The sequence below is a fragment of the Eurytemora carolleeae genome, unplaced genomic scaffold (genome assembly GCF_000591075.1).
Source record: "Eurytemora carolleeae unplaced genomic scaffold, Eaff_2.0 scaffold598, whole genome shotgun sequence".
In the NCBI taxonomy this organism is placed as follows: Eukaryota; Metazoa; Arthropoda; class Copepoda; order Calanoida; family Temoridae; genus Eurytemora; species Eurytemora carolleeae.
The window spans coordinates 42532-69170 of NW_019396493.1; the positions used below are offsets into that span (position 1 = coordinate 42532).

Genomic DNA, 26639 nt, shown 5'->3' on the forward strand with positions numbered 1-26639 from the left:
CAGTTATTAAATATGATGATCAGTTAGAAGTTTGCCAGGTTCAGTCTCTGAATGCAGAATGATCTCTACTTATAGATTTGGAACTAAGTTTTTGCCATCAAACTCAGATATTCTGGAATCCCTATAAATCCTTGCACCGAGTATTGTAAACGTTTGATATTTCAGACTTAGAAAATTTTACCAAAATAATTCAAAGTTTGAATTCAGTTCGGAACTTTTTTACATTAAATGTTTACAAGAGCCAATTTATAGCCTTGAGAATTCAGAAAGATAATTCTTTTTAAAACTAACCATAAAGAATATACAAGTTCTCTTTTGGTTTTATTATTCCTGACTTCTGTGATACTGATATTCGCCAATATCTTTCTTTTCATTCTGCAGGGGGGGCGCGCCACGCCCTCTCAGAAGCTCGTGGAGGGCGCGCGCCCGGCCGCCCCCTACCTAGTTGCGCCTCTGGACTCACTTGATTGGGTTTCAAATTGCAGATAATAATTACAAATAAGTGCAGACAAGCACAAGATTTGTAGTGAAAAAACAATAACACATGGATTAATAATGGACTTGCTTATGGTGCATCATGCATGTGAAGTAGATACTGTTCATTGTAAGCGGAAATTTCCAACAGTGAATTAAGTAAAACTTTTACTCCTATCAATGCAATTGCGAATGTAAAATTTGAAAAGTAGAAGAAAAGAATTTTTAGTATTCTTACCATTAAAAAAAGTTTTTATCATCAAAGTTGTGTTATTAAAAACCAACATGTTTTTTTAATTGCTTTTTAGTCACCGAAATGATTATAGGTTCATCGACATTTATCTTTAATTTGTCTTCATAATTAATGAAAATGTAAAAGTGAAAAAGTTATATAGCTTGACAAGCTGGGGTGAAAATGTGTTACCGACTTTTGAATTAATTTCTATAATTTTCTTCTTTGATTATTTTTATTTAATTTCTATTCTTGAAATTCAAAAGAAAGAAGGTTTTGGCTCGATCTCTTCTTCCCTGAGCTGGAGTGTCCACCCAATTCTCCAGAGAGGGGGACGTCCCCCCCCCCCAATTTTCGCGGGGAAAGTCCTCTCCCCCCTTCTTAAACCGTGCCACTGATTGTGTGATGGGTAAGTCGGGTGAGGCGCTAAGATCCTATTTACTTATCCTAAGTAAAAAAATTCCCCCTCCCCTTTCCTGTCTCTAACTGCAATTATACGATCCATGGAGGGGAAAACATACCCCCTGCAGTTTTTTTTGAGTTGATACCCCTTCCATTTAAAAAGCATTATAAACGCAAAACGCTGCATATGTATGCTATAAATAATTAGTTAATTCGACTTTATTGATAAGAGGAATTTTCCTGTGACTAATTTCTGAAATGTCGTCTTCTTCTTCTGTAATATTTCAACATTCGGCAAACTTTTATTTCAAAGGATTATTTATATCAGCTATTATAATGCTATATTTTTACCCCTAAAAATAAAAAGAATGTTGTCACATAAACTTAACATTTTTTACATTAGAAATTTCGAAATTAATTTCATTATTTGAAAATGCGGCTCTAGCACAAAAAATGTAATGTTTAAAAAATAAAATTACCATTAAGTAAACAATTATCAATGTTAAAGATTTTCTCTCTGCAAATTTCTTGAACCATCCACAATTTCGCCATGATTCATAATGCATATTCCGTTGAAAAATGCGGGAAATTTAAGACGGTCACCGCAGCTTCATTGGTGGATTTTTCTACTTTCAATTGTATTCTTATCTCTGATTGGTTGGTTACAGGTTACTTCTTTCTGATTGGACCAGCCCTATCTATTCAGCGATATCATTGGCTGTTGTTTGAACCGCACCCGCTTTCACGTTTCACTCACCCTCCTACCTTGAACGAGTATACAAGCAATCACAAGATGAGAGAAATCGTCCATCTTCAGGCAGGACAATGCGGAAACCAGATCGGAGCAAAGGTAACTTCAAATTTAAATTTTTCCATGATGTTTCAGTTTGGTCATTTTGAACCTTTCTTCTCTTGCAAATGTCAGTATTAACTTATCTTTATTTCAGTTCTGGGAGATTATCTCCGACGAGCACGGTATTGACGCGACTGGATCCTACCAGGGAACTTCAGACTTACAGTTGGAGAGGATTAATGTTTATTACAATGAAGCCAGCGGTGGAAAATATGTACCTAGGGTAAGTTTATTGGTTATTCCTAGAGAACGATTTTTGGACCCCCCCCCCCCTGGGCCCTCCTTATCAAATATGTACATGGATCTTACAGATAGTGTCTTAACTAAACTTTACCCGTGGCCGCAGCGCTCGGCCCCTTTGCATTTCCTAGTATACGATTTTTGGACCCCCCCAGGCCCCCCCCCCTCCTATCAATTTTGTACATGGGTGTGACAGGAAGTTTCTTAACTTAACTTGACCCGTGGCCGCAGCGCTCGGCCCCCTAGCCCATCCTAGCCGCAGCGCTCGGCCCAGAAAGTATCTCAACCTAACCTAACCCTAAAAAAACAAAAATCGTTCTCTAGGAATAAACCTTCTTGTTGTCCAGATTAAATAATGCTTGTTCTCCTCTTGTTATTAATCTCCAGATTAATTAACAGATCTGGATCAAGGATATTCCATTCTAACGTTTTCAGCTCTGGTTTTGTTTTTTCCACTAATTTATTAGATCAGTAGGTTTTAGCTGTTCATGATAGATGGGAAGGATGAATAACTTAAATATCTTTTTCTTGATATCTTTAATTGTTCTAGGCTGTTCTTGTTGATCTTGAGCCTGGAACTATGGACAGTGTAAGATCAGGACCCTACGGTCAGATCTTCAGACCAGATAACTTTGTTTTCGGTCAAAGCGGGGCAGGAAATAATTGGGCCAAGGGACATTACACAGAGGGTAAGTTTCAGACTCTTCTATTATATTTAGGGTCCGTCCTAGTATTCGATTTTTGTCTCGTAACAAGTTTCAACTAAATTAGTAGTTATTTATATTTAGGGTTAGATTAAGATTTNACTGTATTGGAAAGGAATCTATTTTATTCGCCTTACCACAAAAGCCCTAGCGAAACCTTTTGAGGATGAAATATAAAAATTTACTGGCAACGCCGGATACTTAAGCTTTTATTTATTTAATCTACAATGTTTTAGAACCCTGAAACTATCTACCCCAACCTATGGAGATCTGAATCATCTCGTTTCCCTCACAATGTCCGGAGTCACAACTTGTCTTAGGTATGTTTTTTTTGGTTTGTAACAAGAAATTATATTTAAAATTTATGTAAATGCCAAAAATAAATGGTTTTCTCTGTAACAGTTGCGTAAATTATTTTATTCTTTGAGTTAGTCAATTAAAATTAAATTTTCTTGTATGTACAAAAAATTTACATTAAGGTTCCCTGGACAATTGAATGCTGATCTAAGAAAGTTGGCTGTCAACATGGTTCCCTTCCCCCGTCTTCATTTCTTCATGCCCGGCTTTGCTCCTCTCACTGCCCGTGGATCTCAACAGTACAGAGGTAAAATATTGAACATGATTATAGTTAGAGCACCAGAAACAAAGGAAGTAGCTGAGTCGCGTAGACATAGTTCAATCTTAACCAGGGTTAAGTTTTTTTATGTAAAAACTATCCTCCCTTCCTGGGATGATTTTTATCAAAAAATTATTATTTTCCATTATTCAGCGAAAATTCTAAATTTAGGTTTTCAGATATTTTGAATTTTAGAAAATATACACCTGGGTTAACCGGTTTTCGGGTTTAGTCCATTCATGTCTACGATATAAACTCATCCTATCTGGAGAGATTTTCTGTTCTATTTAAATTAATTTTACCAAACTTTTATTTGTTCAGCGCTGTCCGTCCCTGAACTGACTCAGCAGATGTTCGACGCCAAGAACATGATGGCTGCTTGTGATCCTCGTCACGGACGTTATCTCACTGTCGCCGCTATCTTCCGCGGCCGAATGTCCATGAAGGAGGTCGACGAACAGATGTTGAATATCCAAAACAAGAACAGCAGCTACTTCGTCGAATGGATCCCTAACAACGTGAAGACTGCAGTGTGTGATATCCCTCCCCGTGGTTTGAAGATGGCAGCTACCTTCATCGGTAACTCCACCGCTATCCAGGAACTGTTCAAGAGAATATCTGAGCAGTTCACCGCTATGTTCAGAAGGAAGGCTTTCTTGCATTGGTATACTGGTAAGACTAAAGAAATTGAATTTTTTTTCATCGGAACTTAAATGTAGTGAATCTTATGAGATCCATCTCGTGGATTATATTAATTCTTTCATTCCATGATTCCGTGGTGGTCTTGCCCTGCAGGGGTTAAGCATTTATTATAAAATTTGAAGATTTACATTGGAAATAGATTGAGCCTTTAAGATAAATGATGCTCTCAAAAGCTTTGATTGGTTTAATTGGCGTGCTTATGTTTATATCACGTTTCAGGCAGGGTCTTAACTTTATTTACGGTTTAAACCTGTACACATTGTTGACTTTAGTCAGTACACTTGACAACATTTTAATTTTTAACGTTCCTTCTTTCAGGTGAGGGCATGGACGAGATGGAATTCACTGAAGCTGAGAGTAATATGAACGATCTGGTTTCTGAATATCAACAATACCAGGTAAATTTTTTCATTTTTGGTCTACACGATTAAGGTATATCTATTATCTAAACACTGAATTTTAAAGCTTAAGATTTAATAGGTTATGGTCTTATTAACATAGGAACACATGTACCGATAATAAGTGGCCCTATATAATATTTTATCCGAGTAGCATGTCCCGACTCACAGTGGCTAGTTGGTAATTTTAAAATGTTTTCTCATCACGATATTTAATATCTTGCGTTAGTATTTTCCATTTTGATTTGTTTTGAGGGAGGTCGCTGTTGTGGCCTTTTTATTTTCCTTTTAAAATTGTGAATTACTCTAGGAGGCTACCTGCGAGGATGAGGAGTTTGGAGATGAGGAGCAGGAAGAGGAATTCGAGTAACCCCCCCCCCACACTCAACAACCTACAGTGATCTGCAACATAAGTTTTGGTACCAAGAACAACTAAAATTATTTTTGTGTAACCCGGTATATTTTATAGCATTGGAATATATTTTATAAAATAATCCAGTCTAAATTATTTGAAGGAAGTACATAAGAGATTTCTGAATGAACAGTTTGACTATGGCTGAATTGATTGGTCCGATATTTGTAACTAACATGACTATGGCTTATTGATAAATCTGCTAATTTGCAAGCTTTTATACATGAAATATGACCGCTGAAGAGGAATCGGTAAACGTTAACTGTTTGAGCCTTGTAAATGAAGTACTAATGCGAATTGTCGGGTATCAGGTCTGTATTAGTATTTCGGCAATAATTTAATCTTGTGCTGGTGTCAAATAACGGAGAAGTCAAAAATCTCGCAAAGCTTGGTAACGCTAACAAAAGAGAAACTTAAGTGGACAGTATTTAGCGTCTACTGACGCATCTTTGGAGACTCAGATTCCTCAGATTAGACTGAACAATTTTCGATATCGAAACTTAAGTGGACAGTATTTAGCGTCTTATGACGCATCTTCAGATACCTAGATTAACATATTTAAAAATTGCGACATTTTTGACTTTTGTTACGCTCTTCAGTCAGTTTTGCATGGCAATTTTATTTCTCTGAACATGTTATCGCATAGTTCAGATTATGACTATTCTCATCCTACATCAACGTTTAATTTGGAGATTTCAATGATAGATAAATGCTTAAAGAATATCTGATTTAATTGATAAATCATAAGGTTAAAACGGAAGTAAGCATCTGTTCTGTAATAACTATAAACGGGGAAAATGAATTTACTTAAAACTAAAATATTAGAAACTTTCTTTTGGTCAATTATTTAATACTTTTCAATGATGTGGCTAATAGTTGATATAAATTTTATATTTATACTCGTATGATTTCTCGAATGACTACTGGACAAATGGAATTTTAAAAATTTGGACTACGGTAACGGTTTTAATCAATGATGAGGTTGAATCTGTAGTGTTAAGTTTAGATTTTCTAGATCCGGACCAATAATGGAAAAAAATTTGCTCTAACCCAAAATAAAATTTGAACTGTTGAAAAAAGAGGATCTAAACTTCTTGCCTCGGAATCTATATTTTTAAAGATTTAATCTCTGTCTGTCCGGTCAGAACTTAGGAATCCATTGACCGATTTGCCTCAATTTTGACTGGGAAAATTTAATAACCACGGCAATGTTCTTAGTTCTTAATCTAGTTTCCCGGGAAAATCGACCACGCCCGGGAAGAGTAACTATGACTACCCTGTGCAACGCTGCAGGTTCCCAAGCTAGAGGATTATAAAGTTAACGTATAAAAATCGTAATTCGTAATTTATACATTACTAGCTGAAGTGCCAGGCGTTGCCTGTGGAATGTTTTTTTGAATTACAAACACTCAATTCTTAATTTTGAAAACAGTCGCAAATCGTTTTTTAAAAACTATCGTTATTCTTGTTTCCTAAAAGTTCAAAACGAGTTGGTCGTTTTTTAAAACGCGATAGTTTCTTCCCAAAAACGAAACAATCGTTTTTGAAAACTATTGAAAAAGGCAACAAAAATCGATCGTTTAACGATAGTTTAACGATCGTTTTCAAAACGATTAACAACCCTAATTGCACCGCGGTTTGGTAATTTTCTTTTTAATACAAACTGGACATGCCCACGGAATTTTAAAAATTGAATTAAAACAAAACTGATAATTTATTTAGCTTATGTCATCCCCATGAGTTTCCTGACTAAAATTCAGCCCATTTGATTCAGCCGTTTGGCCAGCCATAGCAAACACATAAATATTGTATAGAATAAAATTGTACTCCTACTCACAGCAGACACTTTTACAAAGCAGACAATACACTTTTACAAGTCATAATTATTTTCTGAACCTTTTCCTTTTTCATCTCATAGAATTTAAGTTTTATAAGCTTTTAAGTTTTTAATTTTCAAAAATGTCTTTTAACTATACTCATAGTTTAAATACTAATTATTACCAAGAATGCATTATTGATTATTACTAACATATATAACAGCATAATAAAGTGTCGATTTTTTAGAAACAATGCTTTTTTTGCTAGTTTTGTTTGAAGGACTAATATGAAGTTATAGTACTTGCAAGTTAATTGGACTTTATGATATTTTAAAGTATCTACAATTGTGCCTGATATCAATCAAAGAAGACAAATGTTTTGAATTTACAGTTCAAATTTTGCCCTCCCCCCGGGATTTTTTCTGTATCGCCCTTGTTTAAGATATTTCACAAATAATTTAGATTTAGAGTTTTAGGCGATTGCGCAAATTGAGCGCATTTTTACTCAATATGCCGGGAATGCCATAAGAAATAATCCATATCTCCACAAATTCATGATATTTTTAAATAGAGCTAGGTTATAACTTATAAAATATTTTCTTTACAGAAAAATGAGATAATTTGAAATCTAGAGTTACGCTTAAATTTGCACTGTAATTGCGTCATTGGAGCCAAAATAATATACATTTATAGCTGCCTACGCAATTTGGATATGCCATGCATGCAGGCGCGTACACAGAAATTAAGCCAGGTGGGGCAAGTCTTCGCGCGAAGCGAGAATTTTTTTTTTTGCCCTCCCCCTGGTCGATTGTTGCCCCCCCTGGCCTATTTTAAGTCTACTACATGTCCCCTAGGTGGCCCATTTAGTATTCAAGGACTATATATTACAATCCATTTGTACAGTTCTCTAGTCCCAATTCAAGGACTATTATAATGTATCTATCTGTATATGTGTTACCCTCTGAAGTCCTGAGTAGTCTCATGAGATTATTCCCCTTTCTAGTCCACTGTAGTCCCAATTCAAGGACTACATATTACAATGTATCCATTTGTATAGTTCATTGCCCTCTGAAGTCAGCTGAATAGTCTCATGAGACTACTCCCCTTTGTAGTCCTCTGTAGTCCCGATTCAAGGACTATATATTATAATGTATCCCTCTGTATAGTTCTCTCAATTCCTGAGACTATACTTACCTTTGTAGTCCACGGACTATATATTAAAATGTATCGATCTTCAGTATTTTCGGGAAAACATGCCAAACGCTTGCATAATGCATATAGCTATAGTTTATCAAGTATGCGGGAGATTTTAGATAAAAGGGAAATACTAAGGTAAATTTTGAAAATAAATGGCGCGAAGCGGCAAGAAAATTTTCAACTATACTTTTTAAAGGGAAAACACCCCTTTGATGATGAGGGCAAGCTCTTTTTTTACCGAGAACACCTGATTTTTACCTTTGCCCAAAAATCCCATGGGGGGGGCAAGAGGACTACTGCCCCCCCCCCTGTGTACACTACTGCATGCATGGTAATGTTTTAAAAAAGCCATTTTAAACGAAAGGTTGAATTTATTTTTGGGAAAATAAGTTTTGCAGTTTACATATGGAATTTTTAAAATATCACAATTTTAATTTACACTAATTTTATTGTTTAAAACCAAACAACTGCTGGAAGACTCAAATGCTAAGACTGTCCTAATAAAATCTGCTTTAAAAAAGAAAACTTTAGGTTATTAATATATCCCTGTTTTGTTATTTTAATGTGAAGAGGGTTATCCCTGAAGTTACCGCCCTGAGAAGAGTGTACACTTGAATCTGCTTTGCTGGCCTATGATGTGATGTCAGAATTACCTGCCCTGGAAACCGCAAAATCCTGAAACCTGTAAAAGTATCTGAAAATTCTGCCCGACCGGCGTGGTTGGGTACTAATCGGCCAATCAGTATAGTTCGTTCGCCAAAAATCTGGCATTTCTCTAATCGTCTCACTAAATTCGTGGGTCTGTCCTAGTATACAATTGAAAGAAATTTATTTTATTCGCCTTACCACCAAAAATCCTAGCGAAACCTTTTGAGGATGAAATGTCACAATATATTCGCATTTAATTGATAAAAATTTACTGGCAACGCCGGATACTTAAGCTTTTATTTATTTAATCTACAATGTTTAAGAACCCTGAAACTATCTACCCCAACCTATGGAGATCTGAATCATCTCGTTTCCCTCACAATGTCCGGAGTCACAACTTGTCTTAGGTATGTACGGGGGTCCAAAATTTGTTCTTTAGGAAATTTCGAAACAATACTTTACAAAGTTTTAATTGCAATTGACGTGTATAAAAATTAAATAGAAGCTGTTTATTTCAGAATTACCGAAAGATTCCGGAATACCGGATTTGAGGATGGGAGATAGTATGGATGCGCCACCGGCGGATTTACCGGACGTGGCTCAGGCTCCACCGGAAAAGGTTGTTGCCTATCTCAGGTATTTAAATGGTTTTTTTTACGATGTACACGCCCCTGGTTTGAAACAAATTCAAAATCCTTATTTTTATTAAATTTTATTTAGGTATAAATGTTTTAGCATATTGCATTTCATTTAATACTTTGAAATATAAATGTTTTAAGCAGGGGCGTTTACTGTAATTTGCCCGGGGGGGGGGCTGAATCCAATTTTGACACTTTATGAGGGGTGTCTTAAAACTTCGTCCAGAACTGTATTAGTCCAGATACAACCCGTCAGCTATGATTGTCAACCAGGACTCTTCAGTGATCAATGTGAAATCAATGGACACGATCTTATCGGCTCTGAATGTCACACAGGAACACAAGCGTAGCTTTCACACAAGCTCTCAATCGATCAATGCCAAATACCAAGGCCCGATGTCAGCCCGTCTGTTCTAAACACTGTAATCAAAGCGGAGTCTCTGTATTACTGATGTATTTGATGTTTATATGTTACAAGTTGAAGTTAATAGACGTAATAACAATTCCTATGTCGTTATCTATATCACATGATTGCCTTAATCATGTTACATATTACAGCACAGTTGAAATATGCGCAGTTAAGATGTACGTCATTATAAATTTCACATGATTAAGCTAATCATGCTGCGTGTTTCTTAGAAACGCAGTTCACATTAATATAGTTTTTTTTGTGCATAAGTTTACAAACATAGATAGTTAATAATGTACAACGTACTGCAGGTTTACAGAATATCGTGTAACCCGATATTTAAAAAAAGGGGTACCGGGGGGGGGGGGGGGTGCGAGTCCTTCCTGGAAAGCATTTCCGTCCTGTAGTGTACACGCCCCTGGGTTGAAATAAAAGATCAATAATTTTTTAATCAGAAAAAATGGTTTTAAGATAAGGCATTTGATTTTTTAATATTTTATTTTTTCAAAAAATACTTCTAGGCGGGTTGTCCCTGTCATCTTAGAGGACAACATAGAGGACGTGAGCGCCTTAGACGCCGTTCTACAGGACAAGAACACCTTAGAGTGGGTAAGGACATGTTCTTAAACAATTTTACACTTTTTGCGAAAAAAGGAGGCCAGGGGGTTACCTTTTTGTGATGTTATCTTCAGATAGCTTTCAAGAAAAAATCTCATATTTTGTTTTAAATCTTTTAACACTGCACTATGAAATAAAGGGTCAATTGAGATTACAACGACAGTCCCTTTAAGGAATATTTATTCCAACATACCACATAGTAACATAGTATACACTACAGTCCCTTTAAGTAATATTTATTCCAACATACTACATAGTAACATAGTACAGTCCCTTTAACGAATATTTATTCCAACATACTACATAGTAACATAGTATACAGTCCCTTTCAGGAATATTTATTCCAACATAACTACATAGTAACATAGTATACAGTCCCTTTCAGGAATATTTATTCCAACATACTACATAGTAACACAGTATACAGTCCCTTTCAGGAATATTTATTCCAACATACTACATAGTAACAGTATACAGTCCCTTGATGTTAGATTTGATAAATTCTTCTTTAGGTAAAAAAGTTTATTGGAGATGCCAGCTGCACGGCACTGCTCGTCTCTAGACATGCACTTAGAGAAGAGGTAGGCAATCATGTGATCTTTTTGATTAAAAATGTAGCAGGGATGTTTATTCTCCACCCCTCCCCCCTTCTAAAAAATAAATTTGTTCCCAGGAAGTAATTTTAGGTTTTTTAAAGTTGAATTTGGGAAGCAATTGATTCTGAAATCAAAAAATCTGAAAGGAGGAAAAACTTGTTTTTTGATTTCTAAATTTTCATTTTTTCCGTTGAGCATCAAAAATTAAATTCCCTTTTGAATGTTTAAACATGAATTCAATGTTTATATTTATGAATTTGATAAAGTCATCTATTTCCAATCAAAAACGAAAATTGAAAACATGTTTTGCTGATTTTCTTAATGGAAACTTTGTGGTATTTCAAAATCTGTTTTGTGTATTAAATTAATTAATGAACCTTGTGAAGGAGGAGGAGGGGGGAGAGGAGAAGGAGGTGGTCACCTATTCTGTCAGCAACAATGTTCAGTACACCCCAGGTTAACATCTTCAGGATTAATTAGTAATTAATTAAATGTGGAGCAAGGAATTACCAAATTATGTTCTTTTTCTTAAACGTTAAAATGTTTAAGATAGCTATTTTTGGGGTAAAAAGGAGAGCTAAAAAGCTTACTAGTTGGAAGTTCTGTCCCCCTCCCCCCGTAATCATCCAATTCCAGTATTTTTGACGCTAAAAAGCTTACTAGTTGGAAGTTCTGTCCCCCTCCCCCCGTAATCATCCAATTCCAGTATTTTTGAAATCATATTTAATAAATGACCCCCTAAATTCCAGATCCTAAAATTTACATGTTTCCCTTATTAAGGTATTAATTTTGTTGAGTTATCTGACTTGTATTGTAGGGAAGATGTCTAGCGTCGTCTGCTTGAAGAAGGGGCCCGTGGTGGAGGCTGAGAAGAATATACCCTCCCAACTCAGGAATATATAGATTACATTCAACCATCTTGTTTTTGTTCGCAAATATTAAATTTTTTTCCCTGCATTTGTTTTTATTTTCGTTTTTCTCTATGGGTCTCAAATATTATTTCTATAAAATTTAACTTTGGAGTCTTTTTTTTATTAAAGAATTTTCTTTCAATCTTATAAACTTGATTTCGTCCCAGGGTGATATCTCTGAGCGAGGGGTCAGCCTACGAGACCCTTCACTCCTACGTATCTGCTGCAATGGCGCCGTTCTTTAAGTCCTTTGTCAAGGTAACATACAGTGAGACCCATTAAACTGTGGAATAGAATGACAATATTTAAGCAATCTAATTAGCATTTAATGCTGTTATAAATGGGTCTGTGTACACTACACAATAGCTGTGTTGCATAACTTTGAATAACAGCGATCTTCAAATTCTACAATTTTCTGGGTCTCACTTTACTAAGTGATACTTAATACTTATAATGGGAGATTTTGTAAAGAAGAAAAAATCCGCAAAAGAATGCCAGGAGTTAATATTTACAAATCTCTCCGCCCCCCCCCCTCTTCCAGCCTTCTTTATAAATCAATGGTTCAATGATTTGTACATTCTCTTATTGTTCTTAACAGTTTGTCTAATTTTTGTTTTGTTACACTCTTTTATTTGAGTATATTAAATGCAGAAGACGGACTTTAACCTTAGCATTATGGTATTTTATGACTTCCAGTTCTTAGTAAGTATTCTACGTATTGAGTTACCTGTGACAGAACCGTGTTCTATTGTGCTAACCGCGATCTCTACCGTTAGATATATACTGTACTGAAAACTGCACTGTACTACAAACTGCGGACTGTACTGCAAACTGTGTACTGTACTGCAAACTGTGTACTGTACTGCAAATTGTGTACTGTACTGCAAACTGTGTACTGTACTGCAAATTGTGTACTGAACTGTAAACTGTACTGTATTGCAAACAGTGTGCTGTACTGCAAACAGTGTGCTGTACTGCAAACTGTTTACTGTACTGCAAACTGTACTGTATTTCAAACAGTGTACTGTACTGCAAACTGTTTACTGTACTGCAAACTGTACTGTATTTCAAACAGTGTACTGTACTGCAAACTGTTTACTGTACTGATAACCGTTTACTGTACTGATAACTGATTTCAGTACTGTTAGCCATGTACTGTATCAGCTTACTTTACTGTCAAATTATAATCGTGTAATGTACTGTTCAATTATTATCGTGTACTGTACTGTTAACCATGTACTGTACTGATAACTATGTAGGAGAGTGGGAAGGCGGACCGGGACGGAGACAAGATGGCGACTAGCATGGAGAAGAAGATTGCTGAACTAGAAATGGGCCTTCTGCATCTTCAACAAAATATTGATATACCAGGTACACAAAACACTGGGGAAATGTGAAAAAATGAAGAAAAAAACTAGGTAAATGAGAAAAAGATGAGAAAAGTGAGAGAAAAAAGAAAAAAGAGAAAAAAATCAGATGTAAATTAGAAATAACGTAAAAATTAGGACCAATAAAATAAAATGACAAAGAAAGCAGAATTATCTAAAAAATTAGAACAATTAACAAATCTAACCAATTTCACAATAGTATAAACCACTGGAATATTAAGTATGGTGATCTATTACGGACACGGGCAGTGGCCAACAAAAACAAAAACATTTTGAAATTATTTAACTTCTGTTTAGAAATCACCCTGGTCGTACACCCAACTGTATCCACCGTGATAACTGCCTGTAGCGCCCAGGGAACTAAAGCCAAGGTTGCGGATTTCGGGGATAGAGTAGAGGACTCACAGTTCCTTAACTCCCTACAGACTCAGGTATTATATAATCAAATATAGAATTATGTTTATTTTCAAATAGTCTGGATTCATCTACGAGTTAAATAAATGTCCATGTTTAGATTTTATGAAATACTCTTATACCTAATTCATCTATTTGATTCAAATAAATGGATCTATGTGATAATTTTAAGAATTCTTTAATCCCTAATTTATTTTGTAGGTGAATAAATGGATCCGTGAGATCCAGAAAGTGACAAAGCTGGATCGGGATCCTAGCTCTGGAACTGCTCTGCAGGAGATATCCTTCTGGTTGAATCTAGAGCGTGCTCTACTCCGGATACAGGTGAACCACATTTTCGTGCGGATCCGGATCCTGGATTTTTCTTGCATAAATTTATTCGGATCCGCATAATAAATATTTATATAAATATATACTTTGCTTGTCTTTCTGTCCGTTTTTATCCAATAAACGTCAATTAACCGATCGGGCCCAAATTTGTTGTGGGACCTCACATGACCTCGGGTAAGGTTTATGGATGCTAACCACTACAAAAGGTTCTGTCCAAAAGTTATTTATTTTTGTTAAAATTTGTAAATGCGGGAAAAAATATTATCATATCCACCAACTTTTTTTGCTCTTGTTTTATATTGTACAAAGAAAATATGCTCAGTGCTCACAGATACAGACACAATCAAAAGTTGAAAGTGGGCGTGAAGCGCTAGTAGTAAAAGCCTAGTTTTTATATATACGTCAAAACTTTGAAGTCGGGTTAAAAGCAAATGCTTTTGTTTATTATGTTGATATTTTATCCTTTGAATCCGCATATTTTTGTGAACTTGCATCCGGAACCAGGGAGCTGCGGATTCAGAAATAAACCATATAAGCACCACTGTCGGTTGGTTTGGAGTCGAAACAATTAAATGGCGATGGGAAGTTATTCATTATTTTATTCATTCCATCATCATTTATTCGTAAATTCATTGATTCATTTATTCATTCCTTAATTCATCCTTCCATTCTTTCATTTATTTCAATATTCACAATATTTAAAAATCATTCCGCGTACATGAAATTTAGTAATAATACCGAACTCTTTAGACATCACATAATTTGTTAGTTATAAAAAGAATAAAGATTTATTTTAAATTAAATTGACTTCTTAAAAAATAATCTCACTATTTTCTAATCAATTTCTACCTAATATGTTGTAAAACTTAAAAAGGCATAATCATATTTATATAAATATCTGTCAGACTTTGATTTATCCATATTCCATATCTTGATTTTCGAGATATGAATAAAATATATCTTATATCTCATTTCCTATCTATCTATCTATCTATCTATCTATCTATCTATCTATCTATCTATCTATCTATCTATCTATCTATCTATCTATCTATCTATTGATCCATCATTTCTGTTCAAACAAATATTCTTTACGTATATTGCCTACAGGAGAAGAGGGAGAGTGTTGAGGTAGCCCTTACCCTTGATATTCTCAAGCATGGGAAACGGTTCCACGCAACTGTCAGGTTAGCGCCATTTTTTTTATTTCCTTTTTTTGCGACGTTTTCTTGTGTTAGAAATTGTTTTAGGTGACATTTTTTATATCCTCCATTTACTAAGGTCTGTGTACAGTTCGTTGGCCATTTTGGTTCGTTTTGCAGATACCGTTTTTCATAGTTATCACAACTGTTTTGTTCGCAGCATGGGAGACCTTGTTTAACACTCAAGGTCATATATCCCCACCCTCTTCTTCCAAAATCTTTTTTTTTCTCTAGATATAAGGGTGTTAACTTGTTAAGCGAAAAAATATTTAAGGACTTCTTTTGCGAAAAACGGAAAATAATTGATGTTCATTNAAAGTGGACTAACTTGACATATATTTTTTCAAGATATATATATTCTTGTTATTATTTTTAAAATGGAAATATAATGTCTATTTATATTAGTTAACAGATATTCCTGGCTGAAATTCAGTTTCATTAAAATTCATTTAATTCAATATTTTTGTTTAGTTTTGACACTGACACTGGATTAAAGCAAGCTCTAGCTACAGTTAATGATTATAATCCTCTCATGAAGGTAAATTTAAAGATTTTATTAAAAAAATTTTTTTTTTATTTTTAAAATTTTTCCAGGATTTCCCTATCAATGAACTGCTGAGCGCTACTGAACTTGATCGTATACGCACTGCAGTACAGGTACAGCTAGCTCGAGAGCTTGTTTTTCTGTAAACAATAACAAAAATTGTATAAAACATGTTTTTAATATCTGAACAGGGCACGATCATCTCCAGTAAATAATCTAATGTGAGATAATTTTTTTTTGTTTAGGGTATTTTTAACCATCTTCGGAAGATCCGAAACACGAAGTATCCTATACAACGAGCTCTTAGGAACAGATTTAAACTTTTAAATTAAATTAAATTTTTTTTTTGTTTAATTGTTATGAACAATGTTCTGATACGTGGATCCGTATTTGTTTTTATTATATTTGCAATTAAAACTTTTTCCAGGAGTGAATGATAAAAAAGTGACACAAAAATAATTAAAAATTGTACATCTAACGGCATTTTTTTTCTCGCTCTGCGTAAACATATTTTACTTGTGGAATAAAAAATATTTTCAAATAGGGGGAGGGGGAATCCTAATTTACTGATACCCGCTACGTGGAAATTTAAAAATTGTTGTGTGACTGGTAAAATATTTCAACTATGACTAATCATAGTCGTGTAAAATAAACATCAGAGTTAAACTTCAGGGGTGCGTTTAGCCTATTAAATACGAGTTTATCTTATTCTTATAATTTCAAAATTTTCCAACTCTGACGTTGAAAATCTGAATTAACCAGGCTGGTTGAAGCTATCAGCAGGGACGTTTCAAGCCAACTTCTTAAGGTAAGTGTATTTACTGACAGTTTTTTTTCCAAGGATACTTTTCTAGGATACTTTTCAACGATATTGTTCATGGATACTATTCAAGGATACTTTTCAAGGATACTTTTCAATGATACTTTTCAACGATATTTTTCATGGATACTATTCAAGGATACTTTTCAACGATATTTTTCATGGATACTATTCACGGATACTTTTCAAGTGTACATATCTAATGTTTTTTTTTCTAATTGTACTTTTAAAGGACTTTTTAGGATACTTATTAAATGCTTTTTTTCTAATAATGCTTTTCTAGTGGTACTTTTCTCATGTTTATTTCTAATGTTTTATTTCTAATGGTACTTTTTAAGGGTAATTTTTGGGATACTTTTTTAATGTTCTTTTTTTCTAATAGTACTTTTCTAATGTTACTTTTCTAATGGTACTTTTCTAAACATTCTAATGGTACTTTTCTAATTGTACTTTACTATTGGTACTTTTCTCTTTGAGTTTTTCTAATAATACTTGTCCAATGGTATTTTTCCAATGGTGTTTTTCCAAGGGTATTTTTCCAAAGGCTCCAAGGGTATTTTTCAAATGATATTTTCCAAGGGTATTTTCCAAGGGTACTTTACCAGAGGGTAAATTCCCATTGCACTCTTGTTACCCAAAAATTACTTTCCCAAGGGTATTTGAAAAACGTTTATACGACTTTAATTGCTCTTGTAATATTAGTTTTTTGTTTACAGGTGTTGAGTACTAGACGCCTTATGTACATCCCATACGATGAATTCGAGAAGGAACATGATCAAACAATTTATTGTTATTCGATTGATTTGATTTGATTGATTATATGATAGATACGACATTGTCTTTCAGAACATCAGTTGCCAAAAAATATAGACAACAGACAATATTGTGTTCTTCAAAAGATGTTGTTTTAACCCAACATCTTACGTAGTTCCTTCAACTTTTACCAAAAAAATTAAGAAATATAACATTTTTCATCATTATTGTTCATCTCTTATATCTCTTTTTTTATTTTGAATTGATTTGATTGGACTGATTATAACTTAAAAGGATGATTTGATTTAAGCTTTAGTGGTTAGGACATCTGAAAAGGAGGGATTGACAGTTCAACATGATGAATTGACAGTTAAAAATTATGAATTGCCAGTTGAAAATGATGAATTGACAGTAAACATGATGAATTGACAGTTGAACAGGATGAATTGATAATTGAAAATGATGAAATGACAGTTGAAAATGATGAATTGAAAGTTGAAAATGATGAATTGACAGTAGAAAATGATGAATTGACAGTAAATATGATGAATTGACAGTTGAACAGGATGAATTGATAATTGAAAATGATGAAATGACAGTTGAAAATGATGAATTGACGGTTGAAAAGGAGAGATTAAAAAATTGATCAATTTTAAAGTTGAATGATTGATTGAAAGATTGGACTGTATCCATTGATTGATTATGTGGTGGTTAGGTGATGTCTCAATGCAGTGAACTCTTCACAACCTGGGATGATGAATACGACAAACTCCAGGTATTTAAACTTTCGAAACTCTCCGAACCTTATATATTTTTTTTCGCTCCAATATGGAGAAGTTATATAAAAAAATTGTAGAATTTTATCTTATGATCAGAAAAAACGTGTGAATTTATGAAAAAAATTATCGATTAAATTAATTTCCCCTCTTCAGCACTATAAATCAGTTAAAAAAGGGTAATCTGAAATGATTTGATTTATTTAGTTAAAACTAGGGTCATTGCATGCCAATAAACAAAAGTTTTACAAAAAAAACAAAATTCCAAAATTTTCTTGTTTTAGAAATTTTTCATGCAGAAATTTGATTTTACATTCAATGATTAGAAAGGGTTTAACAATGCCTATTGGTTGACATTAAAACTGAGTATTTTTAGAGCAACAATTCTTTATATGTTTTGGTTGAAATTTTGCCATTTAAAAATAAGGGTTTAGCAAATATTTATTTGTAATGTATATCCATTCTAGGGTTTGATGAGGGATATTGTAAAGAAGAAAAGGGATGAACATCTGAAGATGGTTTGGAGAGTCAACTGTAGCCACAAGCGACTTCAGGTATGCCTTCAACAGTTATAACTAGTTCAATAAGAGACTTTCCATATTAAATAAAATCTTTGCCAAGCCCAAAAATGTGTTCATTTCAGAAAACTTGTAGTTTTGAAAATTTAAATAGTTTTAACATCTATTTTTTAATAGCTTAGGCTACCTTTTTTGTTAGATATAAAAACCCGTTTAAAGTAATTAAATAAAGTATTTTAGGGTTGATCTTTTTCCTGAAATATTTTTTTTTATTAAAATAATTTTTTCTAACATTCTAAAATTATTGGATAAATAATAAATTTTAGGTGAAGAAAGAGAGGGTTATGATTTATGATTGATTATCTCTTAAAACGAAATTTTCATCAGAAGTCCAAATTTTTGAAAAATTGATACAGCCAATAAGTTTCTTGATATTCACCTAATTCAATAAAAATTTGTAAAAGATGTTTTTAATTCAGGAGCGTATGGCGTATATGGTGAAGTTCAGAAGACAACATGAGCAGCTTAGAACTGTAATTGGTAGGGTCCTTAGACCAACCCTAAACTCGCAAGCAAACCTCAGGGAGATTGAAGCTGCAGGAGATGACCAACAGCTCAAACCTCTGGATGCAATTGACACTGCTGATGCCAATGCTATTGAGGAGGTCAATCTTGCTTATGAGAATGTAAAAGAGGTAGATGGTCTTGACATTTCCAGAGAAGGAAGTGAGTCCTGGGAAGCTGCAATGAAACGGTATGATGAAAGAATTGACAGGGTTGAGACCAGAATCACTGCAAGGCTCCGAGACCAGCTTGGTACTGCAAAGAATGCCAATGAGATGTTTAGAATATTCTCTAGGTTCAATGCTCTGTTTGTTCGACCTCATATTAGAGGAGCTATTAGAGAGTATCAAACTCAATTGATCCAGAGGGTCAAGGATGATATTGAAACCCTGCATGAGAAATTCAAGGTTCAGTATACTCAGTCTAAGGCTTGCAAGATGTCCCATGTTAGAGATTTGCCACCAGTCTCTGGGTCTATCATTTGGGCCAAGCAAATTGACCGTCAGCTGACAGCATACATGCGTAGAGTTGAAGATGTTCTTGGCAAAGGATGGGCCAACCATGTTGAAGGGCAAAAGCTGAAGGCTGATGGAGATTCTTTCAGAGCTAAATTGAACACTCAAGAGATCTTTGATGACTGGGCTAGGAAAGTTCAGCAAAGAAATCTTGGAGTTTCAGGAAGAATCTTTGCTATTGAAAATACTAGATCAAGAACTGGTAGAGGTAATTATCTTAAGCTGAAAGTCAACTTTCTGCCTGAGATTATTCAGCTGAGTAAGGAAGTAAGAAACTTAAAAAACCTTGGTTTCAGAGTTCCTTTGGCTATTGTCAACAAGGCACATCAAGCTAATCAGCTCTATCCTTTTGCTATATCTCTCATAGAAAGTGTCAGAACATATGAGAGAAGTTTGGAAAAGATGGAACCTAAGCAAAACATTGCTTTACTGGTGGCTGGACTGAGAAGAGATGTTCAACAGCTAATTAGTGAAGGTGTAGGACTGGTTTGGGAGAGCTACAAACTTGATCCTTATGTTCAACGATTAGCTGAGATGGTTGTCATGTTCCAGGAAAAGGTGGATGACCTCCTTACTATTGAAGAGGCCATTGAAATGGATTTGAGATCTCTGGAGACATCAGTTTACAGCGCAAATACATTCACTGACATCTTGAACAAGATCCAAAAGCTGGTTGATGAACTCAGTCTTAATGCCTACAGCAATCTTCATGCCTGGGTTGCAAGGCTTGATGAAGCTGTTGAGAGCAAACTTGCTATGCGTCTAGAGGCTGGAATTCTTGCTTGGACTAAGGTTCTTGAGGGTAAGGAAGAGCCTGAGGTTGACAAGGATATGGACACTGATGCACCGGCCACTCCTGCTCATGCCCTTGGAGGAGATCCGCAGATCAAGAAGCAAATGCATGATTTCAGAATCACCAATCAGATGATGTATCTTCATCCCTCCATTGAGGACTGCAGATATAATATACTTCAGCAGCTATTTGCCTGGCAGGCAATAGTGACTTCTCAAAACAGGATTCAATCTACCAGATATCAAGTTGGTCTAGATCGCCCAGTGACCCAGACCTATAAAGATCTTTTGACCAAGCTGCCTGGTGGAAGTCCGGTGCTTGAATCTTCATACTCTGCAATAGAGAAAACCATCAAAGATGTTAACAAGTATGTTGAGGAATGGTTAAGGTATCAAGCCCTTTGGGATCTTCAACCAGATGCACTAACATCCAAGTTTGGTGAGGATATCAATGCTTGGATGAAACTTCTTCATGATATTAAGAAGTCTAGGGGAACCTTTGATACTAGTGAGACCAGGAAAGAGTTTGGACCTATTGTCATTGACTATGCCAAAGTTCAGAGCAAGGTGTCAATGAAGTATGATTCTTGGCACAAAGATGCACTTGGCAAGTTTGGTGCACTTCTGGGCAATGAGATGGCAGGATTCCATGGAACTGTCACCAAAGCTAGAGGAGATCTTGAGCAGCAAACTATTGATGCTGCTTCTACAAGTGATGCTGTCAGCTTCATTACTTATGTTCAAGGTCTGAAGAGGAAAATGAAGGGTTGGGAGAAACAAGTTGAAGTCTACAAGTCAGGTCAACTTATCCTGGAGAAACAAAGATTCCAGTTTCCAAGCCAATGGCTTCATGTGGATAATATTGATGGAGAATGGAGTGCATTCAATGAGATCATCAAAAGAAAGGATGCCACCATTCAAAACCAAGTTAACAGCCTTCAAGTCAAAATTATTGCTGAAGACAAGGCTGTGGAAGGAAGAACCCAGGATTATCTCACTGAGTGGGAGAAGAACAAACCTGTTGATGGAAGTCTTCGTCCTGATGCTGCTTTACAAAAGCTAGCTCTCTTTGAGTCTAAATACACCAGACTCAAGGAGGAAAGGGACAATGTTGGAAAGGCTAAGGAAGCATTGGAGCTGCAAGATGCTGGTCCTTCATCAGTTAATGAAGAGAGAATGGTTGTTGGTTGGGAAGAACTTCAAGATCTTAAGGGAGTGTGGAATGAGTTGGGCAGAATCTGGGAGCAGATTGATGAAATGAAGGATAAACCTTGGCTGTCAGTTCAACCTAGAAAGCTGAGGCAGCAGATAGACAGCCTCCTTACCCAGCTGAAAGATCTGCCCGCAAGACTAAGGCAATATGCCAGTTATGAGTATGTTAAGAAGCTACTCCAGAGTTACCAAAAGGTCAACATGATGATTGTTGAACTGAAAAGTGATGCCTTGAAAGAACGCCATTGGAAAACTCTCTGCAGACAGCTCAGAGTTAATTGGGTTTTGAACGATCTGACTCTTGGACAAGTATGGGATATTGACTTGCTTAGACATGAAGGTACTATCAAGGACATCATTCTGGTTGCTCAGGGAGAGATGGCCCTTGAAGAGTTCTTGAAACAAGTTAAAGAGACATGGAACACTTATGAACTTGATCTCATCAATTATCAGAACAAGTGCAGAATTATCAGGGGTTGGGATGACCTCTTTAATAAGCTGAAAGAAAACATAAACCAAGTGGCAGCCATGAAGCTATCCCCATACTACAAAGTTTTTGAAGAAGAGGCCATGACTTGGGAGGACAAACTGAATAGGATTAATGCTCTGTTTGATGTTTGGATTGATGTGCAGAGGAGATGGGTGTATCTTGAGGGAATTTTCAGTGGATCTGCTGATATTAAGACCCTTCTCCCTGTTGAGACTAGTAGATTTATGTCTATTAGCTCTGAGTTCTTGACCCTGATGAAGAAGGTTTCCAAGAGCCCCATGGTTATTGATGTACTGAACATTCAAGGAGTTCAAAGATCACTGGAAAGATTAGCTGATCTTCTTGGCAAGATACAGAAAGCCTTGGGAGAATATCTTGAGAGAGAAAGGTCTTCATTCCCAAGATTCTACTTTGTTGGAGATGAAGATTTGCTGGAAATTATTGGCAACAGTAAGAATATTAGCAGACTTCAAAAACATTTCAAGAAAATGTTTGCAGGGATCACTTCAATTCTTCTTAATGAGGATGAAACTGTGATAACAGGTATGAATTACTGTGCCTTCAATTGGATTGTTTTTGGGTAGTTATCTGCTTATATTTTCTTTCACGGTCAAAGTTTGGCATAGTTAAAGAAAAGAAAAAGATTTCTACGTTGTTAATTCTAAGCATTTGCTTTTCTTACACTATGTTTCATTCTGGTAGAAGATATATGCAAATACAATCCAAAAGTGATCTAAAAAGGATGAAAAAGTTAATGGATAGTTTTTCCATTTTTATTAAAATATAAAAACATAAAATTTTACCCATTATATATTATCTTGGAAGCTGGATTAAATAAATTTTTTTTTTAATGATAAACATTTCTATTCACAGGAATGGCTTCAAAGGAGGGGGAAGAAGTTGCATTTATCACTCCAGTTTCTACAAAAGAACATCCAAGAATCAATGAATGGTTGTCTCAGGTTGAACATCAGATGAGATTTTCTCTGGCAACTGCAATGGCTAAAGCTGTTGAATCTATTAGAAAAATGACAGATGGAGGAGAGCTTGAAATGAATCCATTCATGGAATGGCTGGATCAGTACCCAACCCAGATAGTGGTTCTTGCTGCCCAGGTTCTATGGTCAGAGCAGGTTGAGGATGTCCTCTCCAGGGGAGATAAGGTCCAAGAGGGGCTTAATCAGGCTCTCACTATGATTGAAAACATGGTTGCTACCCTGGCCAACAGTGTGCTCCAGGAACAACCATCTCTTAGAAGGAAGAAGATTGAAAACCTGATCATTGAATATGTGCACAAAAGGGCGATTCTTAGAAGCTTAATCAAGTCTGATGTGAATAATAACCGTGATTTTGAGTGGCTCAGCCAAATGCGTTTCTACTTTGATCCCAAACAATCTGATGTTCTACAGCAACTGTCCATTTACATGGCAAATGCCAAGTTTCAATATGGATTTGAATATCTTGGAGTTCAGGAAAAACTTGTTCAGTCTCCTTTAACTGATAGGTGTTATCTGACTCTTACCCAAGCCTTGGATCTTAGGCTTGGAGGATCTCCTTTTGGACCTGCTGGAACAGGGAAAACTGAATCTGTTAAAGCTCTTGGTGGTCAACTTGGACGGTTTGTTCTTGTATTCAATTGTGATGAAGCTTTTGATTTCCAAGCCATGGGTAGAATATTTGTTGGACTGTGCCAAGTAGGGGCTTGGGGATGCTTTGATGAGTTTAACAGATTGGAAGAAAGAACCTTATCAGCTGTAAGTCAGCAAATTCAGACAATTCAGGAAACTTTAAAAAGTGCCATGACCTCAAAGACCAGTCTTAATGTGGAGTTGATTGGCAAGCAGGTTAAGGTTCATGAAGACATGGCTATTTTCATCACCATGAATCCTACATATGCTGGAAGATCTAATCTTCCTGACAATCTAAAGAAACTTTTTAGATCATTGGCCATGACAGCCCCTGACATGACCATGATTGCTGAGGTGACTTTGTTCAGTCAAGGTTTTAGAACTGCTGAGAAGCTGTCCAAGAAGATTGTTCCATTCTTTAAACTTTGTGATGAGCAACTGTCTGCCCAGTCTCATTATGATTTTGGACTGAGAGCCTTGAAAGCTGTACTGGCCTCTGCTGGACATGTTAAGAGAGCAAAAATCAATGAAATCAAGGAATCCCTAATTGCTGCTGGAGATCCATCTCCAAATGAAGAGAAGATTGCTGAGAAGTTACAAGAACAGGAGATTCTAATTCAGTCAGTGTGTGAAACCATGGAACCCAAACTGGTGGCTGAAGATATTCCATTGCTCTTCTCTTTGCTGAGTGATGTTTTCCCAGGTGTAGACTATCAGAGATCCCAGATGGAAAGTCTGAAGAAAGAGATAATGAAGATCTGTGCCGAAGAGCAGCTGATCTGTGGTGAGGGTGAGGAGGAAGGAGCAGCCTGGATGGACAAAGTTTTACAACTTTATCAGATTACTAATCTTCACCATGGTTTGATGATGGTGGGACCCAGTGGTTCAGGTAAATCCACTGCTTGGAGAGTACTTCTTAAAGCTCTAGAGCGACTTGAGGGCAAGGAGGGAGTATCGCATGTCATTGATCCTAAAGCTTTGTCTAAGGAGGATCTGTATGGCGTTCTTGATCCAAATACCAGAGAATGGACTGATGGTCTTTTCACTCATATCCTCAGGAAGATTATTGATAATGTTAGAGGGGAGCTGGACAAACGTCAGTGGATCATATTTGATGGAGATGTTGATCCAGTTTGGATTGAGAATCTGAACAGTGTGCTTGATGTGAACAAGCTGTTCACTCTACCCAACGGAGAGAGGTTATCTATTCCTAACAATGTAAGGATTATGTTTGAGGTGACAGACTTGAAGCATGCAACTCAAGCCACGGTGTCTAGGTAAAAAATTATTTAGATTCTTAATTTTTGAAAATGTTCGTACTTGAAATAATGTTTCTGTTTTGTAGATGTGGAATGGTTTGGTTCAGTGAAGATGTTCTCTCAACAGACATGATCTTCAACAACTATTTAGCAAAGTAAGATATTTTAAAAGCATTATATAGTTTCCTAAACATTTAATTTTATCTAAAAAATGCATATCTTGTTTATTAGGCTGCGTCAAATACCGTTGGAAGGAGAAGAGGATAGTTTTAGCAGAGATACCCAAGAGGAAATATCTCCTACCCTACAGGTAGGTTCATTGGGAGACTATTAATGGGAAGGGGGGGGGGGTGTATAAAAATAGCTTTACTCGAATGCAGAGTCGTCCAAAAAGGATGAGACTTTTATGAAGACTTGAAACTTCTTGATTATGTAAATTAAATAATTTTACAAGGTAGACTGTAGAGTGGTAGGAACCCTAAATTGTAAGAAAGCATAAAAAATCTGTCAGTCATCTCTGAAGTCTGATCCTTTGAGGGTAACCCTGTATGTTAAGTTTTTTGTCCAGTACAGACAGAATTTGAAACCATTTATTTTACTCCAGGTTCAGATTGATGTGGCAGGACTACTCCAACCCTTCTTTTCTCCAGATGGTTTAGTTGCTAAGTGTCTTGAGTTTTCATCTACTCAGGGATACACAAACTTACAAACTTTTCTGTCTCCTCGCTTTCTTTTCCCTGCGTTCCTTTTTTATTTCGTTAAAAACCTATAAGCAATCGAAAATTTGATAAATATTGAGTTTCCAGGTGTTTCATGGCAACGCACTGGCTCATTTAAAACTTAATTTTTACAAAATTATTTGTATATTATAGTTTTTTTATTTATATTTTATATTTTGAATTTTGGTTTTTCTCAGATTATATATTCCATATGAAGTAAGAGACACGTAAAACCTAGGATGATCATTTTAGGTACTTATAAACTGTTTGAGAAGAAGTTTCTCTGCCTGAGTCTTTTGATCCTAAACTTACTAGTTTCTTAATTCAAATTAGAGCTAGGATGTATAGTATAGTATTCACTCGTCTACAAGCCGATGATGAAAATTATTTCTAGGACTGACTACGAAAGTAGATCTAAAATCAATTGAAAATTATAATTAAAATTGATTTGGACCTCCCTCACAACCATCTTAATTCTCGCCTATTCTTGAGGTTTCTTTCACTTTTTGTCTCCTACCCCTTCCCTTCTTTTTCTTCATGTTAGAACTAAGTCTTGTTAAAGGAGCATATTATGGATTTCACTCGTCTACGAGCACTTGGATCCCTCTTCTCTATGCTAAATCAGGCAAGTTTACAAAAAATGTGAAGATTTTTAAAAAATAATTTTATATATTTTTAATCTTTGCTTTAATAAATGTAATTAAGCTTAAAGGGACAAAAGATGTAATTTTAAGTGACCCTTCATTTATAGAGTGGTATATCCGATGATACACTCTAAGATACATTGATATCCTGATCATCAACAACGGAGATATTATTTATTTTCTCGCTGAAAATTGAATGCCGAC

The 26639-nt window shown here is 35.5% G+C and overlaps 2 protein-coding genes across 2 annotated transcripts in view; both read left to right on the forward strand.

Annotated features, from left to right (window-relative positions):
- The first annotated feature begins 1096 nt into the window (after positions 1–1096).
- Positions 1097–5115, forward strand: LOC111704298 (tubulin beta-2 chain-like). The gene is given in 9 exon segments (XM_023476510.1): positions 1097–1115; positions 1777–1958; positions 2056–2184; positions 2752–3038; positions 3040–3225; positions 3385–3509; positions 3843–4193; positions 4542–4621; positions 4932–5115. Coding segments are annotated over 9 exon segments (1404 nt in total). The 5' UTR covers positions 1097–1111; the 3' UTR covers positions 4992–5115.
- A 4081-nt stretch (positions 5116–9196) lies between these two features.
- Positions 9197–26639, forward strand: part of LOC111704314 (dynein heavy chain, cytoplasmic) — a 41518-nt gene continuing 24075 nt past the window's right edge. Inside the window, exons 1-23 of the mRNA XM_023476529.1 lie at positions 9197–9331; positions 10264–10351; positions 10873–10941; positions 11343–11412; positions 11774–11849; positions 12035–12125; positions 13127–13238; positions 13553–13686; positions 13871–13993; positions 15110–15186; positions 15673–15739; positions 15796–15858; positions 15991–16052; positions 16508–16553; positions 17282–17332; positions 18034–18093; positions 18562–18648; positions 19092–22728; positions 23059–25090; positions 25159–25227; positions 25304–25382; positions 25677–25763; positions 26354–26416. Of these exons, the coding sequence (XP_023332297.1) occupies positions 9249–9331; positions 10264–10351; positions 10873–10941; positions 11343–11412; positions 11774–11849; positions 12035–12125; positions 13127–13238; positions 13553–13686; positions 13871–13993; positions 15110–15186; positions 15673–15739; positions 15796–15858; positions 15991–16052; positions 16508–16553; positions 17282–17332; positions 18034–18093; positions 18562–18648; positions 19092–22728; positions 23059–25090; positions 25159–25227; positions 25304–25382; positions 25677–25763; positions 26354–26416 (7326 nt within the window). The 5' untranslated portion in view covers positions 9197–9248. The remainder of the gene's footprint in view (positions 9332–10263; positions 10352–10872; positions 10942–11342; positions 11413–11773; positions 11850–12034; positions 12126–13126; positions 13239–13552; positions 13687–13870; positions 13994–15109; positions 15187–15672; positions 15740–15795; positions 15859–15990; positions 16053–16507; positions 16554–17281; positions 17333–18033; positions 18094–18561; positions 18649–19091; positions 22729–23058; positions 25091–25158; positions 25228–25303; positions 25383–25676; positions 25764–26353; positions 26417–26639) is intronic.